At 37.4% G+C, this 18,799-nt stretch overlaps 1 protein-coding gene and 1 long non-coding RNA gene across 3 annotated transcripts; both read right to left on the reverse strand.

The window, feature by feature from the left end:
* Window positions 1–386: 386 nt before the first annotated feature.
* Window positions 387–926, reverse strand: LOC133289121 (uncharacterized). Its single transcript, XM_061486995.1, has one exon. It carries the CDS (start codon window positions 924–926, stop codon window positions 387–389), a length of 540 nt encoding a protein of 179 aa, XP_061342979.1.
* A 1,939-nt stretch (window positions 927–2,865) lies between these two features.
* On the reverse strand, window positions 2,866–18,144 carry LOC133289146 (uncharacterized). 2 transcript variants are annotated; one of them, XR_009748460.1, is made up of 3 exons: window positions 17,455–18,144; window positions 16,554–16,619; window positions 2,866–3,120 (listed from the first exon to the last, which is right to left on the reverse strand). It is a non-coding gene; the product is annotated as an uncharacterized LOC133289146 (long non-coding RNA). The 2 variants fall into 2 exon arrangements; XR_009748459.1 differs by lacking the exons at window positions 16,554–16,619; window positions 17,455–18,144 and adding exons at window positions 3,735–3,800; window positions 4,636–4,886.
* Window positions 18,145–18,799: the final 655 nt, after the last annotated feature.

Genomic DNA, 18,799 nt, shown 5'->3' on the forward strand with positions numbered 1-18,799 from the left:
AGTAGGAGTACTGATTTGCAACTCATAGGGTAAAGGAGTCGGGGTGAGACCTAGTCTCATTGTAGTGTGCCCCGCAATAAAAGAACCTGATGCTCCAGAATCAAAAATAACAGAAATAGGATAACCATTCAAGATTACATTACCTCGGATCAGATTCGGATATTTCTGGGCTTCATTGGCATCAAGAGTGAACACCCGAGCTTGAGTATGAGGCTGATTCGCATTCTGTGGGAAATCAGAAATTAAGTGTCCCGGTTGTCACACCTGTAACACAAATTATTCCCGCGTCGGCATATACCAGTATGATTCTTCCCACAAGTGGCACAAACATTGGGACCCTGTCGTCCGGCTGATGATTGTCCAGGAGCATTATTCTTCTTAAAGTTTCAAGTCTGAGGTTGCAACTGTGGACCCTTGCCTCTATTCATTCCAGTAATCTTTCTAAAGAACCGACCAACTTTACTTCCTCCTTGTGATTGCACTGGCTGTTTGGACAAATTCTTGGCTTCATTTATAATCTCTTCCGCTTGCCGACTCTGGTTAATCAATTCAGGAAGAGTACGATTTGTTGTAGTCAACATAAGCTTGCGGATCTCTGGATGCAGTCCACTTTCATACTTTTCCACCTGCCATTCTTCATCATAAATGTTCCGATCAAAATTAGCAGACTCCATCAGCTGCCCAAACTTTGCAATATATTCATTAACAGTCATATTATCCTGTCGCAGTGCTAAAAGCTCCGTGTGTTTCATTCTCCTCATAGCCTTAGGGAAATATTTGTCCAGAAAGACCCGTCTGAATACCTCCCAAGTAAGATCAACATGTTGTGCTCGAAGTAAAGCCCTTGCACTCGTCCACCAAGTTAGTGCTTCATCAATCAGCTGATACGAGGCATAGTCAACCTTGTGAGCTTCAGGACACCCCATACATTCAAAGATATGTTCAATCATCTGCAACCATCTTGCTGCAATCTCTGGATTATCTCCACCTTCAAATGTAGGTGGCTAAAAATTTCGGAAGTCTTTCAACCTTCGCCTAGCAATCTCCTCATCATTATCATGCATCTGGGGTTGGTTAGGATTTTGATTTCTATATTCCCTCCACTCTTGACACATATTCTGAACAAAAATGGCCAACCCTCCAACAGTAGTGATAATATCATCAGGTGCATTACCAGTCCTTCCCTGAGTAGACCCCCGTGTACCTGTCATGTTTCTGCACTCACAATACCACGAAATGAGCGGATCAGACTCACCGCAGATATACATGACATCGATTCCAAGTAGGTACTCGAGTTCTAACCAGATAAGTCAACAATGCATCTGTTCTTATCACCGAATAATTCTAGCATTTTAATTATACCAATTACCATAAATTAAATAATTAATTAAACAAATGCCTATCATAACTCAAACAATTCAACATTTTACTTCTACATTCTATCATACAGCAACCAGCAAACAATTTAACAGTCAAATTCAAACAGCAAACAATTCAACAATCATATAAAAACACCATGAACCAAAACTGCTCTGATACCATTTAGTGTGACACCCTCCCCTGTATGCATCCAAGGGAGATGTCTGCTAAATCCGATTAGAGACGCAAAGTTGACGTAATCAATTAAAGTAAGCACATTTTGAAGTTAAGTAATAAAGACTTGTGTTAGATTCGAAATTCCATAAATCAAACAACTGATACAAAATAAACGTTTGGAGCTTAAATATTCAACGTTTCAAAAAACAATCTGACTTACAAAAATCATATAAAATCGAGCTTACAAGCTTTGGAAATGGAGTTTGTATAATCTGAAAATAGACATCTCGGGCTTTACGTGCATATAAAATTTATTGCATTTGGAGATCAGTAGCTCCTGAAACAGAACTCGCGAAATGCTCATTAAATCAGTGCAAAAGTCCGAAATTTAATACTAGTAGAACTTATTTTAAAAACTTTAACTACCAGGAGCTAAAGGAACTCAAATTGCTACCAAAAATTTCCGCTACGCAGGACCCAATCATCACTAACAATTAATCATGATAATCCTATACATTCTTAGCCCACTGAATCATGCTCTACATTCGAAAAAGTTGATAGATTTAAGAACAGAAAAATTCATGCTACAACATGATTCAAAACATAACACGAATTATAACTTGCCAATCTCCAAAATGCTACATCAAAGTCGATTAGTGTGACACCTTCCCCTGTACGCGTCCAAGGGAGTTGTTTGCTAAGCGGATTAGAGTCGAATTGTTAAATAGTAAAATTTCTTGTTCAGTAAAAAACTTTTTCATTATACCAATTAGAAAAGCTTACTTAGAAGACTGACTTTGAGAAATAAAACAGCAAGTAAAATTTAAAAAGGCTTTCGCTGCGCAACTCTGATTTTTCTGAAGACAGCCTGTCTTGAAAATATCATGAAAAATACGAATACAAAAATTTACAAAACTTTTCTTTGCTACGAAGAAAATAGACATCGGGGGCTTCGCATACATATAAATTATACGCGAATCGGAGGAGAATAGCCCCACGAGACTGAACTCGCAAAGTACTCGAAAATCCAGTGTGTTTTTCTAAAAACCTCCTGACTTGTAAGAATCATAATAATTCTAGTTTTCAAAATCTCATTGTAAGGTTTACATAATATGAAAGTACACAACTGGGGCTTCGCATGCATATAAAGTAAGCCTCATTCGGAGGTCTGTAACCCAAGAACGACAACTCGCAAAATGCTCGCAAAAATAGTTCAAAAACTCCGAATTTAAATACAACAGAAATCGGTTTGACACTTTAATTTTCAGAATCACCTAAGTTCAGACGTTATAATAACTATCACGTCACAACTCATTTCAAGACAGAATACACATAATAAAATACCATCCTTAGAAGGCTACACCAAAGCTGAATATACATTATACTTCCAACAGAAACATCAATTAAACAGTAGGATATCCCAAACATTAAAACTCAATCAAATCATTTCCATGAAATCACGTCATCAAATACTTCTTCACATGCTTCTAAGTCCTCCTGCAATTTATGAAAATTGAGCCCCCGAAGGGGTGAGAAAAATCCCAGTAGTGTGGCAATAAAACCAATACAGCAACAATATTAGACCTGGTACAAAATTCCAAAACAGTCGCATCAACATTTAATTTTCCAGACAGATGCTAACATATAATCAAAGTGTGTATATAACGCCGAGATACTAATCAAGATGCGTATATAACGCCAAAGGGTACGTTTATAGCACCGCCGTGCACGTACTAACAAGCACAGTGGAGATCCCATAGTGGCTCCTCAAAAGGGTTCCAACTGCGACCTATGCGGATTGAAGCCAAGTGTCCCATACCCTGGTACCGTAGGGATGCCTATATGATGCGTGCTCAAACGTATGCTTATATTTATTATATACTTCAGTCTCCAAGATGAATGCATAATGCAGTATGCAATGACATGCTCGACACACACACAAACAGACACATGTGAAAGTATGATGTGCATATGCATGACTAGATCATAATCATAATAGCATATTTCTCTTGTATATGTAATACCAAGCTGCCGAATATAAAATACTTCCATAAACAGAATTTTCCATCAAAACAAGTCCAAAGGCAGAATACATATACCATATAACAGAATACTAATCAAAAGGCACATGTGAGCATCAGTTCAAAATTCCATACTCTAGCTAATGGTCACAGTAGGTCTCACCACCAAACACATACCTGATACTTTAGCTTTCTAATCAAAACAGCCCCTAAGTTCGTCCAACATCCTTGAGTTTTATGGACCTAATCAAAAGTGCCAAACAGAGCTTTTTTACTTAATTTGTTTACAAGTCACAAGCTTCCATTCAGAATTTATGCTCCTAGGGTCAAGTTCATTTTCTGACCTTTAAACTAATTTTCCATGCTTTCTCTTTCAATGATTTAAATTAATCTATCATGCTTCAAGCGTTAATTAATTTCAGCCTTAGATTCAGCTTTCCTAATTGTTAACCAATGACACAATTTCCAAGTCTCATACACATACAGATTCGGTCGCCTTCATCCCAAGGTGCTTACACTTTATTTTAACAAAACTCTAATTAGATCATTTAGTCCCTTTTTAATTAAATTACACATGTTGTCTATACAAGCTTTAAATGCATACAAGTTCTAAATCCAAATCGGTTTCCATGTTCATCTACTACAACAATTTTCTGACAGAATTTATTTTACAATTACATAGCATGTGACTTAATTCCAATGTTACTTGCGCATACAGCATCTATTTTTAAGACTATCATCTAAAAGTTCCATTTTATTTATTTTATTTTATTTAACAAAACAGTGCCTATGTTACTTAGGCATGATCCAATTACCTTTCAGCATGTTATTTACATACTTCTACACACATTCAAGTCCTATTAACATTTTCATATTCAAGAAGCTACTCAACCAAAATTTCAGAGAGTTATTTCCAACCTCATAAATCGGTTTTGTGTGTTTGCAAGCACCAAGTGCATATACATTTCTACGAAACAGAAGACAAAGGACAGAATGACAAAGAGACATTTTCTACAGGGCTGAACTTAAAGACCGAATTAGAGGGGGAAGGTAAAACAGCAAGGTTTTCGATTTATACCTCTGATGTGTGCCCAATCTGTTCTAAAACCTGCCAACGAGTACCATACAAGAGGAGGGAGCTCCCTCACATCCTAATTATCCACGGAATCAAACAGAAAAACCAAATGAAGAACAACTCACTCCAACTCTCATCACCGAACTCAGAAAACACCCAAGATGGGGAGGCTCCATCAACACCGTGAAGGACCGAGAAGAAGCACGAAGTCAGGGAACGCATCTCATTCCGTTGATGCTAACGATTCAGCCAACTAAAGAAAGGAAGGAGAGACGGTGTCCTTAGAGGTTTTGGGCTTGCATGTCCCCAATCTTGTTGAAGCGGTATGCAAAAGGGTAGGAGCTCAATTAAGGAAGATATGTGCATGTCGTCGACTGACCACTCAATCAGAACCGGTTCAGTGATAAAGAGCAAGGAGGCAACAAAATTTTCTTCACCTCCTTAAGATCAACCTTCGGCCGAGCAAGAGAGTGAGGTGGAGTAATAGCTCATGTGCAGTTTTCCTTGATGGCTGCATTCGGCCAGCCAGTGAAAAGGGAGGCTGGAGGTTTGTATGGTCATTCAACTTTTGGGAAATCACGATTTCTTTGTGGGGGAAATGGGCGGATGAGAGGAAGTGGGTACAAGTTACGTTTAGGTGCCAATCTTGTGTTACTTACGGTTGAGAGAGAAAAGGCTGAGTGTGGTTCTTGGTTTGGAAAGTAATCAGCTTGATTGTCTTCCCTAATGCGCATGACAAGGGAAAGATAAGGGTGGATACCGATTTGGACGTGTGTCCCTACCTGGCCAATGGAACTCATCCATGTAGATTTCACTTTGATCTTTAATGGATTAGATAAATGCTTTAGGATAAGAGATTTTGGGCTGATGAATGTTTCCACCCAAAGTAGATGGGCCGTAACCCATAGGGCTAGACGGGTTCCACATTAACTTTCTATTAATTTACTTCTCTCATGTAACCCACTAATAACTACTATTTCTTGTGACCACTAGGTATTCCCTAAAATTCCTTGTATGTTGTTCATAAAATTTACCCTATCTCATACTTACATGTAGTTTAATTTCATGACATACATCCACCTTCCTAATTTTACTTTAAAAGTTCTCCTAGCAATTATCGTTTCATATTCCCATTAGTTAGTGATTAGGGTCCCTACCTATAATGTAATTAAATGCAATATTATCCCTTTTAAATTAGTATCTTGAATCTTTTAAAATCCACACATACACTCGCTTATATCATCAACACAAAATAATTTTCCTACTTAAATTAATTCCACTCTATACATGAATTTAATTCGAATTTTAAGCATGCTTCACCCTCTTAAGCATAATTTATGTGAGTCCCTAATTATGCGGGATGTTACACTCTCCCCACCAGATTTGAAGGTTGTCCCCAAACTTCGTCCTACCATTCCGAACTCTGCTTACGTCTAACGTTAAACACCATTACCCCACTCCATAGTTTGTTACATTCAAACAGGCATCTATCAAAGTCCTCAAATAATGCAGAGCATTACAAGCAAATTTGTACTTTACCTGGTCATTGAATAATATATATATATATATATAGAAAGTTTGAATGATGGAACCAGTTTTTCCATTAAAACTAAAAGAAAAAAAACGTACAATAAATAGACACCAGAAATATTCCAGTGCAACAAATCCCTATAATCAGGGAAAGAGATAAAACTAGAAAACTGAATCCTATTTTAACTAAACAGGAAAAATATCAGAAACAAACTAATCCTAGGAATTTAAATAACAAATAACGAAACAAACTCCTAAGATTAAGGAGGAAAGATAAAACATTCTAGATGCTGAAAACTAGGGATTGCAACACTCCCCCTCAAGCTGGGTGGTAGATGTCCAGCATTCCCAGCTTGGAAATTAGTCCTTCAAATTTAATTCTTGATAAAGACTTGGTTAAGATATCAGCAATCTGGGACCCTGTGGAAATGTGACTTAGATCAATAATATTTGCATCAATTTTTTCCTTGATGAAATTTCTATCAAGTTCAACATGCTTGGTACGGTCATGATGGATTGGATTATTGACAATTCCAATGGTGGCCATGTTATCACAGAAAATCTTCATAGGATCCTTGTATTCGAGGTGTAGCTCCTTTAGGACTCTTAAAATCCACATTCCCTCACAAGTGCCTAAGGACAATGCCCTGTATTCGGCTTCAGCACTGCTTCTGGCTACCACAGACTGTTTTTTACTCCTCCAAGTGACCAAATTTCCCCACACATATGAGCAATAGCCTGTGGTTGATCTTCGATCGATAATGGATCCTGCCCAATCAGCGTCCGTGTAAATCACAATATCACGGCTGGAATTTTTCTTGAAGAACAATCCTTTACCAGGAGTCATCTTTAAGTATCGTAGGATTCTGTAGACGGCTTCCAAGTGCTCTTCATTTGGGCTGTTCATAAATTGACTGACCACACTCACAGGGAAACTAATATCAGGCCTAGTGTGGGCTAAATAAATGAGTTTTCCAACTAGTCTTTGATATCTCTCAGTGTCTACCGAAGCACATTCTTGTTTGAGTCCTATCTTGTAGTTCGCCTCCATTGGTGTATCAGAAGGTTTACATCCCAACATCCCTGTTTCATTCAGCAGATCAAGAGTATATTTTCTTTGAGAAACTGAAATTCCTTCCTTAGTTCTTGCCACTTCCATTCCAAGAAAATATCGTAATTTTCCAAGGTCCTTGACCTCAAATTTGTGAGCTAACGTCTCCTTTAATTGCTTTATCTCATCCTCCCAATTACCAGTAATCACAATATCATCAACATAGACAATTAATATTGTAATTTTCTGATGAGGTGCAGTTTTAACAAACATAGTATGATCAGTTTGACATTGGGAGTACCCTTGATTTTTGACAACTGCAGTAAACTTATCAAACCAAGCCCTTGGAGATTGCTTCAAACCATAAAGGGATTTTAATAATCTACATACCTTTCGAGATCCTTGACCATCTTCCACTCCTTGGGGAATTTCCATGTAAACCTCTTCTTCTAAGTCACCATTTAAGAATGCATTCTTCACATCCATTTGCCAAAGGGGCCAATCTAGGCAAGCAGCAATGGACAAAAGAATTTTAATTGAATTAAATTTTGCTACTGGAGCAAAGGTTTCCTGGTAATCAATGCCCTGTGTCTGAGTGAATCCTTTGGCCACAAGTCTTGCTTTATGGCGATTAATACTCCCATCTTCATTATATTTGATGGTAAAAATCCACTTACAGCCAACCACTGATTTTCCTTGTGGTAAGGTAACTATCTCCCAAGTGCCATTTTTTTTTGAGTGCATGCAATTCATCCTGGATAGCAGAACACCATTCAGTAGTCTTAGATGCCTCAAAGTAGGATGTAGGAATGGTTTCCTTGTCAATGTTCTTGACTAGATGCTGCATCCTGGAGGAAAGATTAGCATAGGATATAAAATTACAGATGGAATGACTTGTACATGTCCTTACCCCCTTACGAAGTGCAATTGGCATGTGCAGAGCATCATCAGAACTTGGCAGCAAGGATTCAGTTTGGTCAAGTGCAGGACTAATGGTTTCTTCAGTTGGACCAGGAGCCAAGGTAATCTGTTTGTCAACATGTTCAAGCATCTCAGAAGCTGTTCTGTATTTGGGCCGTCGCGTGTAGACTTGCAGGGGCTGCTGTTCAGGCGGTTTCTGGAGCGGGCCGGAAGAGGATAAGCCATTAGATGAAGTGTCATTTTCCTGAGATTCACCTAAGACCGGTGTAGGGGCTGTTGAAGCAGAGTTTTCTGGAGTATTAGTCACAAATAACCATTCCTTGGAATTAGGGATCTCCCCCTGAATGGCGGTTTGGGAAAAATAAGGCTGATGTTCAAAAAAGGTGACATCTTTAGTAATGTAGAATCGATGTGTGGCTGGACTGAAGCATTTATACCCCTTCTGAGTAGGGGAATAGCCAAGAAAGATGCCCTTAAGAGCCCGAGGATCCAATTTACCACCTTGAGAGTTATGAATGAACACGGTGCAACCAAAAATTTTTGGTGGGAGATTTGGGGTTAAGGTCAATGAAGGGAATGCAGTGAGGAGTGTTTGGTAAGGTGAGGAGAAGTGTAATACCCGAGATGGCATGCGGTTGATAAGGTAAGTGGCTGTAAGAATAGCTTCCCCCCAATAATTTTTGGATGTATTTGAGGCAAAGAGTAGGCTACGAGCAACTTCAAGTAAATGGCGATTTTTTCTCTCAGATACACCGTTTTGTTGTGGGGTATTGACACAAGAGCTCTGGTGGATGATGCCATGGTCTTTTAGGTAAGCTGAAAGGTCCAAGTTAAAATAATCACGTGCATTGTCAGATCTAAGGGTAAGGATTTGGGTTTGAAATTGGGCAAGGATCATTTTGTGAAAGACTTTAAAGGTGGATGTGACTTCAGATTTATTGGCTAATAGGTACACCCATGTCATTCGAGTATGATCATCAATAAATGTGACAAACCAACAAGCACCCGTAAGGCTTTTAACAGTTGCAGGTCCCCACACATCACTGTGGATAATGGCAAATGGTTTAGAAGGAACATGCATTTGTAAGGGATAATGAGACCGAGTTTGTTTTGCAAGTTGACATATATCACATGAAGGAAAATTCGAATTCTCATTAAATAAAGAAGGGTACATCTTTTTCATATATTGAAAGTTTGGATGCCCTAATCTAAAATGCCATAAAAGAGCCTTATTCAAATTGCTAGTTGCTGCAAATGTGTTGTCTTGAGTCTTCATAACCGCGGCTGTGTAAAGTTGATATAAACCATTAGAGACCCTAGCACTGCCAATCGTCCTCCCCGATGCCAAATCCTGAAAAATACAATCAACGTGGGTAAATTTGACTGTGCACTTTAAATCCTTGGTCAATTTGGTAATAGAAATTAAATTGCAGGTAAGAGATGGAACGTAGAGAACTCCAGTTAAAGATATGGTTGACGATAGGTGAACAACACCAATTCCGTGAACCTTGGCTAAGCCTCCATTTGCTGTTTTTACTGATTTTGCCTCGAAAATGGGAAAGTATTCAGAAAGAAGAGAGGAATTACCAGTCATATGATCTGTAGCCCCAGAATCTACCATCCAGGAATCACATTTATCAAGATCGGATTGGAGAGCTGTATGGAATGTACCTGATTGATGACTATCAGATGAGGGATTAGATTTGTCCTTATTGCAATCTTGCAGCATGCGTTGTATGGCTATCACTTGTTCCCTTGTAAATGTATGGCCTTCGGATTTTGCTTGCGGAGCATCTTCTACAACTGCAGCAACATGATTAAAGTCTCTGTTTTGTCTTGGCTTCCAATCAGCTGGCTTGCCATGGATTTTCCAGCATGTATCCCGAATATGCCCAGTTCTGTTGCAATGGTCACACCAGAGCTTACCATTTCGCCTAGGTCTGGAGTCTGCATTGTTGGGTCTAGAGACAAAGGCTGCTGCTTCCAAAGGTGCATCAACTTTTGGGATGCTATTGGTCAAAACTTTGCGGCTTTCTTCCCACTTTAATTCAGAAAAAACTTCTCGCAAGGATGGCAGAGGGCGAGTGGCCATGATGCGGCTGCGAGCTCCATCATAGATTGGATTGAGTCCCAAAAGAAGGTTGTAGGTGCGGTCTTGTTCAACAATTTTCTTATACTGAAGAGTATCGGCTGGAGTAGTCCATTCATGTTGATCATAAAGATCCAATTGTTGCCAGAATTTTAGGAGTGAATTATAATAGCTGGTGACATCCTTGTCCTCCTGTTTGAGATCACGAAGAATCCCCTTGATGTGAAACAAGGCAGCTGTGTTATCTTCCTTAGAGAAGGCTTCCTTCACGCCATCCCAAATTTCCTTGGCTGTGGAGCACAACATGTATGTTTCAGCTATTTCAGGCACCATGGAATTCAGCAACCAAGACATCACAAGGTTATTTTCAATGGACCACTTCTTGTATTGTGGATGACTGGTTTCCAGAGGAGCAGCATCACCCGTACCGGTGAGATGATCTCCCTTGCCACGGCCTCCAATGAACATACGAACGCTGCGTGACCACAACAAATAATTGTCTCCATTGAATCGATGACCAGTGATGACTAATGCTGGACTATCGTTGGTAATGACAGCTGCTGAGTTGTTGTTGGTTTGGTTTGATGCTGAAACATTGAGTGGGGTTGTTGTTGGAGTGGTATTTGTACCGGTGGTATTGGAAGAAGTAGTTTGGTAGGCTCTCATGGTGCCAAAGAGTGGCACATTGGTAGCCATGGGTGGATCAGTCCCTTAAAAATCAAGCTCTGATACCATATAGAAAGTTTGAATGATGGAACCAGTTTTTCCATTAAAACTAAAAGAAAAAAAACGTACAATAAATAGACACCAGAAATATTCCAGTGCAACAAATCCCTATAATCAGGGAAAGAGATAAAACTAGAAAACTGAATCCTATTTTAACTAAACAGGAAAAATATCAGAAACAAACTAATCCTAGGAATTTAAATAACAAATAACGAAACAAACTCCTAAGATTAAGGAGGAAAGATAAAACATTCTAGATGCTGAAAACTAGGGATTGCAACAATATATATATAACAAAATTTTATTTATACGAGACGAAATAAAAATCTTCCTAAATACAATCATAACATAAACAATTGTCTGATTCTCTTTAAACAACATCAAATTCATTCTGCAGCAGAGACGAAGTAAAACCAATATAAAATCATAATCAAAGAAGAACTCCAGTTATTCCTAGATCATAATGAGGCTCAGGGCTTTATTACAGAATTAGTTGGCAACTAGCAAATCCATTTGTACAATATTTCTTCACTATATAAATTTTATACTTGATGTCTGACAGAAAAACAAGGAATAACCACCTAGGTCTCCTAATTCATGGTTTCCTTTAGGATCTAAAAAATTTATCCTTTTTCCATTCCTGTATACATCTGCGGTTATCCCTTGACACTATTATTTATGCTCCTCGTTTCTTATGTGTATCTATATTAATAACCTGTCATTCTCCTATTTATTCCGCTGTGACATTTACCGTACTGGCAATGCATGTCGTTACCTACAAGATGACCCTAGAGTTTTATGCACGATTGGTTGAGAGTTAACAATTCATTCTACAAAGTTACTTCACACTTGTCACACACAAACGAAATTCTACAATCCCAAGTTAGACAAATTTTAAAACAACTGGATATACCTGCCTATTACTTGTGCAACAGGGGACTAATTAACTAGGACCTTCTATTACACTTATTTTATCTTTACAGTTTGTAGGTTACAAATTATAATTTCATCCACTCCCTAGTTACTCCTTACACATGATAAAATCCAATTCAATAAATACCTCACAACCGATTACCTGTCTTGACAAACATCAAGAGTAGAATTTCACAATTTCATAGTCTACAAGTAATCAAGTAAGTAAAACAGAATGCATCATATTCCAAATTACATTGTAGAAGGGTCTTCGTAAAATCACAAAAATTTCATCACAGACAGAATTCAATTAATGTTCTCATTTTCTAAAGATCTTAGTCACAGAATTCAAATTGGTTGATACCAATTTTCAAACAAACGAAGTCTTCATAAAATCACAAAACTTCTATCCTACTTTACAGACATATCATGTTAAGTGGTACCCCTCATACAGCTCGTCAAAACACTCATATGAGGAAACTTCCTCGAGCTTTCTGCTGTCCTAGGTACCTTAGATGTAATTGACTCCACTGATCAGAGGATCTATTAACCATGATATGACTTTCCAATTATCGACACATTTTACAATTTTGAAATGGCTATCCAACATAATCCACTAACAGAGACCACACTGTCATAATTCAAGTTCACAAAAGCCACATCCAATTCCGAGTTGCAATTAAATTTCCCTCAATAATGACAAGTCACAAGTACGGCACAAACCCCATGCAGAAAAGCACCAAATCCAAAGTCCACTTAAACCGAAAACTAATCTCATCCATACAAGCAACAATACATCCATCCGATGAGAACATTTAAAAAAAAATAATAATAATATTTCGTGTTGTATTTAAACAATTTCAAAATGAATATCAAACTTTTAACATGGGGTTTACAGCAGCATATTTAATTCACAGGTTGAATATTGTTTCGATTAAACAGCAATTAATCAAAATCAGGATGCTTAAGTTAAATTCAACTCTTACATTATGCACTCAGTTTTTTTTTTTTTTATATGCGGTGTTCATGGAACCATGGAGGTATAACAAAATTTCTAAGTGGTACTAGCTCGAATGGCTTATACAAATATGATTAACAGTTCCTAACAAACATGTGCAGAAAGTAGGGATGGTTCATATTAATTTATATCTAGGATTTGAATACGCATGCAATCAGATCAAGAGAATGGTTGATCCTAGAATTTAACATAGAGTAGAAAATTATAACCCACTGTTTCTCAGTTAATAATTCAATCAAATCATAAGGTGAATAGATGCAGTTTAAGGGTCGGTATTTTTATAATCCAAAAATATAGTTTTCTTTTGGAATTAGATACTGTGCAACCTGGCGAGAACATAATAACAATACTCCATCAATTCGGCTATGGCACAAACAAAGGTATTAGTCAAGAAAGTCAAACCACTCATATGTCAGGTGCAAGGTTTTTAAGCAACCAAAATTTTCTTTCAATTCACTTAACCAACCAAGGAAAATCAAATGTAATTTCAGACGCTGCTCTAACAGTATATAATCAACACAGATTAAGTCAAAGACCAAGCATAATGCACTGCTCAATAATTTTCGTTGTGGTTTACTTCAGCCAGAAAATAGAATCATGTAGTGTTAAGGAATATTTCCAGGGACCACGAGTTTGACAATTTAAATGTAAATATTCATCAGAAATAGTGAACTGATTTGACCAAATTAATATTATAGTATTCATAAAATAAACCAACTTAAAGTCCGGTGTGCCAGCAGACATCAAACCTCCGAACCCACAATTTAATGCAACTAACAGATATGAGTTTCTATCAGTCAAAGCTTATAAACATTCAAAGTCCAATATGACTATTCGATCTAGTTGTATTATTGGTGCAGATTATCCATGCCCATGCACGATCAACAAAATTTATAGAATCCAGTTAGAACCTCCTAATGCTTACGCGAACATTAATTTTAGCAAAGTGTCAAATAACCAACAAAATAAAACAAACCAAACAATGTGTAGCACCATGTAGTCACAATTTTCCTGTTCAGTCCACTATATTTTAATTTCAGTCCAGATAAACTTTCTTTAATTATGCATACAGTTCCAATGAAATGTTAAAAATCTAAACTGGTAAATTCAAATAATCACCACATAAAATCTGTTGTTATAATCAGAGGCAATAATTTTACATGCAAGTCTAAAAGTGGTCAAAATCACACAAGGCAATCCAACACGTACGAAGAAAAATGACAAGTATCACTCACAAGAAGGACACAGAGACAGGAGGCAAGTACCCTACCCTACACATCCCCACTTTGTTTAACAGCTTCTTTCTCAAGAATTATGTCTAGTGCCAATTCACCATTAGAAGATTTATAAAGACAACAGACCCACATGTCTAAGCCCTAATTAGTTCCAACTTCTACTTTCTAAGAGCATTAGCAGGATCCACTTTGATAAATGATCTATCCCTACATAAGTTTGTCTACATACAGTTTTCAGGTCAAATAACAAGTCCTTCGTAAGGCTTAAATAACTACATCAATTGTCATGGTTATATCACTACTACCCTTACTCAGTTATAAGACCCAACAGGATTAATGAAAAAGAATAACAGTTTCTATTACCCAGCTATACGCTACAATCACAACACACAAGAAAAGTCATAAATCAGTAAAACAAATATATAGTAGCAATCATTGTTTAAAGATAACTTATTATCATCCACTGCTCAGAATATCACAAAAATATTCACATCAAGTATAGATATATAAAACCTTCCATATATGAAATTAATATTAACCATTAATGCAAGTAGCAATTCACTATTTCAAACCTAGCGCTCAGACACAAGTGTACCCCATGATAACCATGATTGTGCACACACAACTTGCACGACAGTGAGTTGATCAGGCTCACCACCTAGCAAGGGAATGGGCACAGCCATGCTTAATACGGTGTACTACCAGTATCATCACACCTCAAATATAGGACAATTTTAACCAGTAACTCATTCACAGCTAAGTTCAAACTACAACCATGCAACGAACATATACAAATAATCAATAAATTCAAACATTGACCATTCAGCAATCAAGTACAAACATCAAATATTCATCAAATACAAACACCTTGAATCAAAACTGCTCTGATACCAATTAGTGTGACACCCTCCCATGTACGCGTCCAAGGGAGTTGTCTGCTAAGCGGATTAGAGTCGAATTGTTAAATAGTAAAATTTCTTGTTCAGTAAAAAACGTTTTCATTATACCAATTAGAAAAGCTTACTTAGAAGACTGACTTTGAGAAATAAAACAGCAAGTAAAATTTCAAAAGGCTTTCGCTGCGCCACTTTGATTTTCCTGAAGACAGCCTGTCTTGAAAATATCATGAAAAATACGAAAACAAAAATTTACAAATATTTTCTTTGCAACGAAAAAACTAGACATTGAGGGCTTCGCGTACATATAAATTATACGTGAATCGGAGGAGAATAGCCCCACGAGACTGAACTCGCAAAGTACTCAAAAATCCAGTGTGTTTTTCTAAAAACCTCCTGACTTGTAAAAATCATAATAATTCGATTTTTCAAAATCTCATTGTAAGGTTTACATAATATGAAAGTACACAACTGGGGCTTCGCATGCATATAAAGTAAGCCTCATTCGGAGGCCTGTAGCCCAAGAACGACAACTCGCAAAATGCTCGCAAAAACAATTCAAAAACTCCGAATTTAAATACAACAGAAATCGTTTGACACTTTAATTTTCAGAATCACCTAAGTTCAGACGTTATAATAAATATCATGTCACAACTCATTTGAAGATAGAATACACATAATAAAATGCCATCCTTAGAAGGCTACATTCAAAGCTGAATATACATTATACTTCCAACAGAAACATCAATTAAACAGTAGGATATCCCAAACAGTAAAACTCAATCAAATCATTTCCATGAAATCACGTCAACAAATACTTCTTCACATGCTTCTAAGTCCACCTACAATTTATGAAAATTGAGCCCCCGAAGGGGTGAGAAAAATCCCAATAGTGTGGCAATAAAACCAATACAGCAACAATATTAGACTAGGTACAAAATTCAAAAACAGTCGCATCAACATTTAATTTTCCAGACAGATGCTAACATATAATCAAAGTGCGTATATAACGCCAAGATACTAATCAAGATGCGTATATAACGCCAAAGGGTACGTTTATAGCACCGTCGTGCACGTACCAACAAGCACAGTGGAGATCCCATAGTGGCTCCTCAAGAGGGTTCCAACTGCGACCTATGCGGACTGAAGCCAATTGTCCCATACCCTGGTACCGTAGGGATGCCTATATGATGCGTGCTCAAACGTATGCTTATATTTATTATATACTTCAGTCTCCAAAATGAATGCATAATGTAGTATGCGATGACATGCTCGACACACACACAAACAGACACAGGTGAAAGTATGATGTGCATATGCATGACTAGATCATAATCATAATAGCATATTTCTCTTGTATATGTAATACCAAGCTGCCGAATAACAAATACTTCCATAAACAGAATTTTCCATCAAAACAAGTCCAAAGGCAGAAGACATATACCATATAACAGAATACTAATCAAAAGGCACATGTGAGCATCAGTTCAAAATTCCATACTCTAGCTAATAGTTACAGTAGATCTCACCACCAAACACATACCTGATACTTTAGCTTTCTAATCAAAACAGCCCCCAAGTTCGTCCAACATCCTTGAGTTTTATGGACCTAATCAAAAGTGCCAAACAGAGCTTCTTTACTTAATTTGTTTACAAGTCACAAGGTTCCATTCAGAATTTATGCTCCTAGGGTCAAGTTCATTTTCTGACCTTTAAACTAATTTTCCATGCTTTCTCTTTCAATGATTTAAATTAATTTGTCATGCTTCAAGCGTTAATTAATTTATGCCTTAGATTCAGCTTTCCTAATTGTTAACCAATGACATAATTTCCAAGTCTAATACACATACAGATTCGGTCGCCTTCATCCCAAGGTGCTTACACTTTATTTTAACAAAACTCTAATTCGATCATTTAGTCCCTTTTTAATTAAATTACACATGCTGTCTATACAAGCTTTAAATGCATACAAGTTCTAAATCCAAGTCGGTTTCCATGTTCATCTACTACATCAATTTTCTGACAGAATTTATTTTACAATTACATAGCATGTGACTTAATTCCAATGTTACTTGCGCATACAGCATCTATTTTTAAGACTATCATCTAAAAGTTCCATTTTATTTATTTTATTTTATTTAACAAAACAGTGCCTATGTTACTTAGGCATGATCCAATTACCTTTCAGCATGCTATTTACATACTTCTACACACATTCAAGTCCTATTAACATTTTCATATTCAAGAAGCTACTCAACAAAAATTTCAGAGAGTCATTTCCAACCTCATAAATCGGTTTTGTGTGTTTGCAAGCACCAAGTGCCTATACATTTCTACGAAACAGAAGACAAAGGACAGAATGACAAAGAGACATTTTCTATAGGGCTGAACTTAAAGACCGAATTAGAGGGGGAAGGTAAAAGAGCAAGGTTTTCGATTTATACCTCTGATGTGTGCCCAATCTGTTCTAAAACCTGCCAACGAGTACCATCCAAGAGGAGGCAGCTCCCTCACATCCTAATTATCCATGGAATCAAACAGAAAAACCAAATGAAGAACAACTCACTCCAACTCTCATCACCGAACTCAGAAAACACCCAAGATGGGGAGGCTCCATCAACACCGTGAAGGACCGAGAAGAAGCACGAAGTCAGGGAACGCATCTCATTCCCTTGATGCTAACGGTTCAGCCAACTAAAGAAAGGAAGGAGAGACGGTGTCCTTAGAGGTTTTGGGCTTGCATGTCCCCAATCTTGTTGAAGCGGTACGCAAAAGGGTAGGAGCTCAATTAAGGAAGATATGTGCATGCCGTAGACTGACCACTCAATCAGAACCAGTTCAGTGATAAAGAGCAAGGAGGCAACAAAATTTTCTTCACCTCCTTAAGATCAACCTTCGGCCGAGCAAGAGAGTGAGGTGGAGTAATAGCTCATGTGCAATTTTCCTTGATGGCTGCATTCGGCCAGCCAGTGAAAAGGGAGGCTGGAGGTTTGTATGGTGATTCAACTCTTGGCTATTTCTTTGTGGGGGAAATAGGCGGATGAGAAGAAGTGGGTACATGTTACGTTTAGGTGTCAATCTTGTGTTACTTACGGTTGAGAGAGAAAAGGCTGAGTGTGGTTCTTGGTTTGGAAAGTAATCAGCTTGATTGTCTTCCCTAATGCGCATGACAAGGGAAAGATAAGGGTGGATACCGATTTGGACGTGTGTCCCTACCTGGCCAATGGAACTCATCCATGCAGATTTCACTTTGATCTTTAATGGATTGGATAAATGCTTGAGGATAAGAGATTTTGGGCTGATGAATATTTCCACCCAAAGTAATTGGGCCGTAACCTATAGGGCTAGACGGGTTCCACATTAACTTTCTATTAATTTACTTCTCTCATGTAACCCACTAGTAACTACTATTTCTTGTGACCACTAGGTATTCCCTAAAATTCCTTGCATGTTGTTCATAAAATTTACCCTATCTCATACTTACATGTAGTTTAATTTCATGACATAGATCCACCTTCCTAATTTTACTTTAAAAGTTCTCCTAGCAATTATCGTTTCATATTCCCATTAGTTAGTGATTAGGCCCCTACTTATAATGTAATTAAATGCAATATTATCCCTTTTAAATTAGTATCTTGAATCTTTTAAAATCCACACATACTCACTTATATCATCAACACAAAATAATTTTCCTACTTAAATTAATTCCACTCTATACATGAATTTAATTCGAATTTTAAACATGCTTCACCCTCTTAAGCATAATTTATGTGAGTCCCTAATTATGCG

The sequence above is a fragment of the Gastrolobium bilobum genome, unplaced genomic scaffold (genome assembly GCF_033153095.1).
Source record: "Gastrolobium bilobum isolate Gb01-03AN ecotype WA unplaced genomic scaffold, APGP_CSIRO_Gbil_v1 utg2174, whole genome shotgun sequence".
NCBI lineage: Eukaryota > Viridiplantae > Streptophyta > Magnoliopsida > Fabales > Fabaceae > Gastrolobium > Gastrolobium bilobum.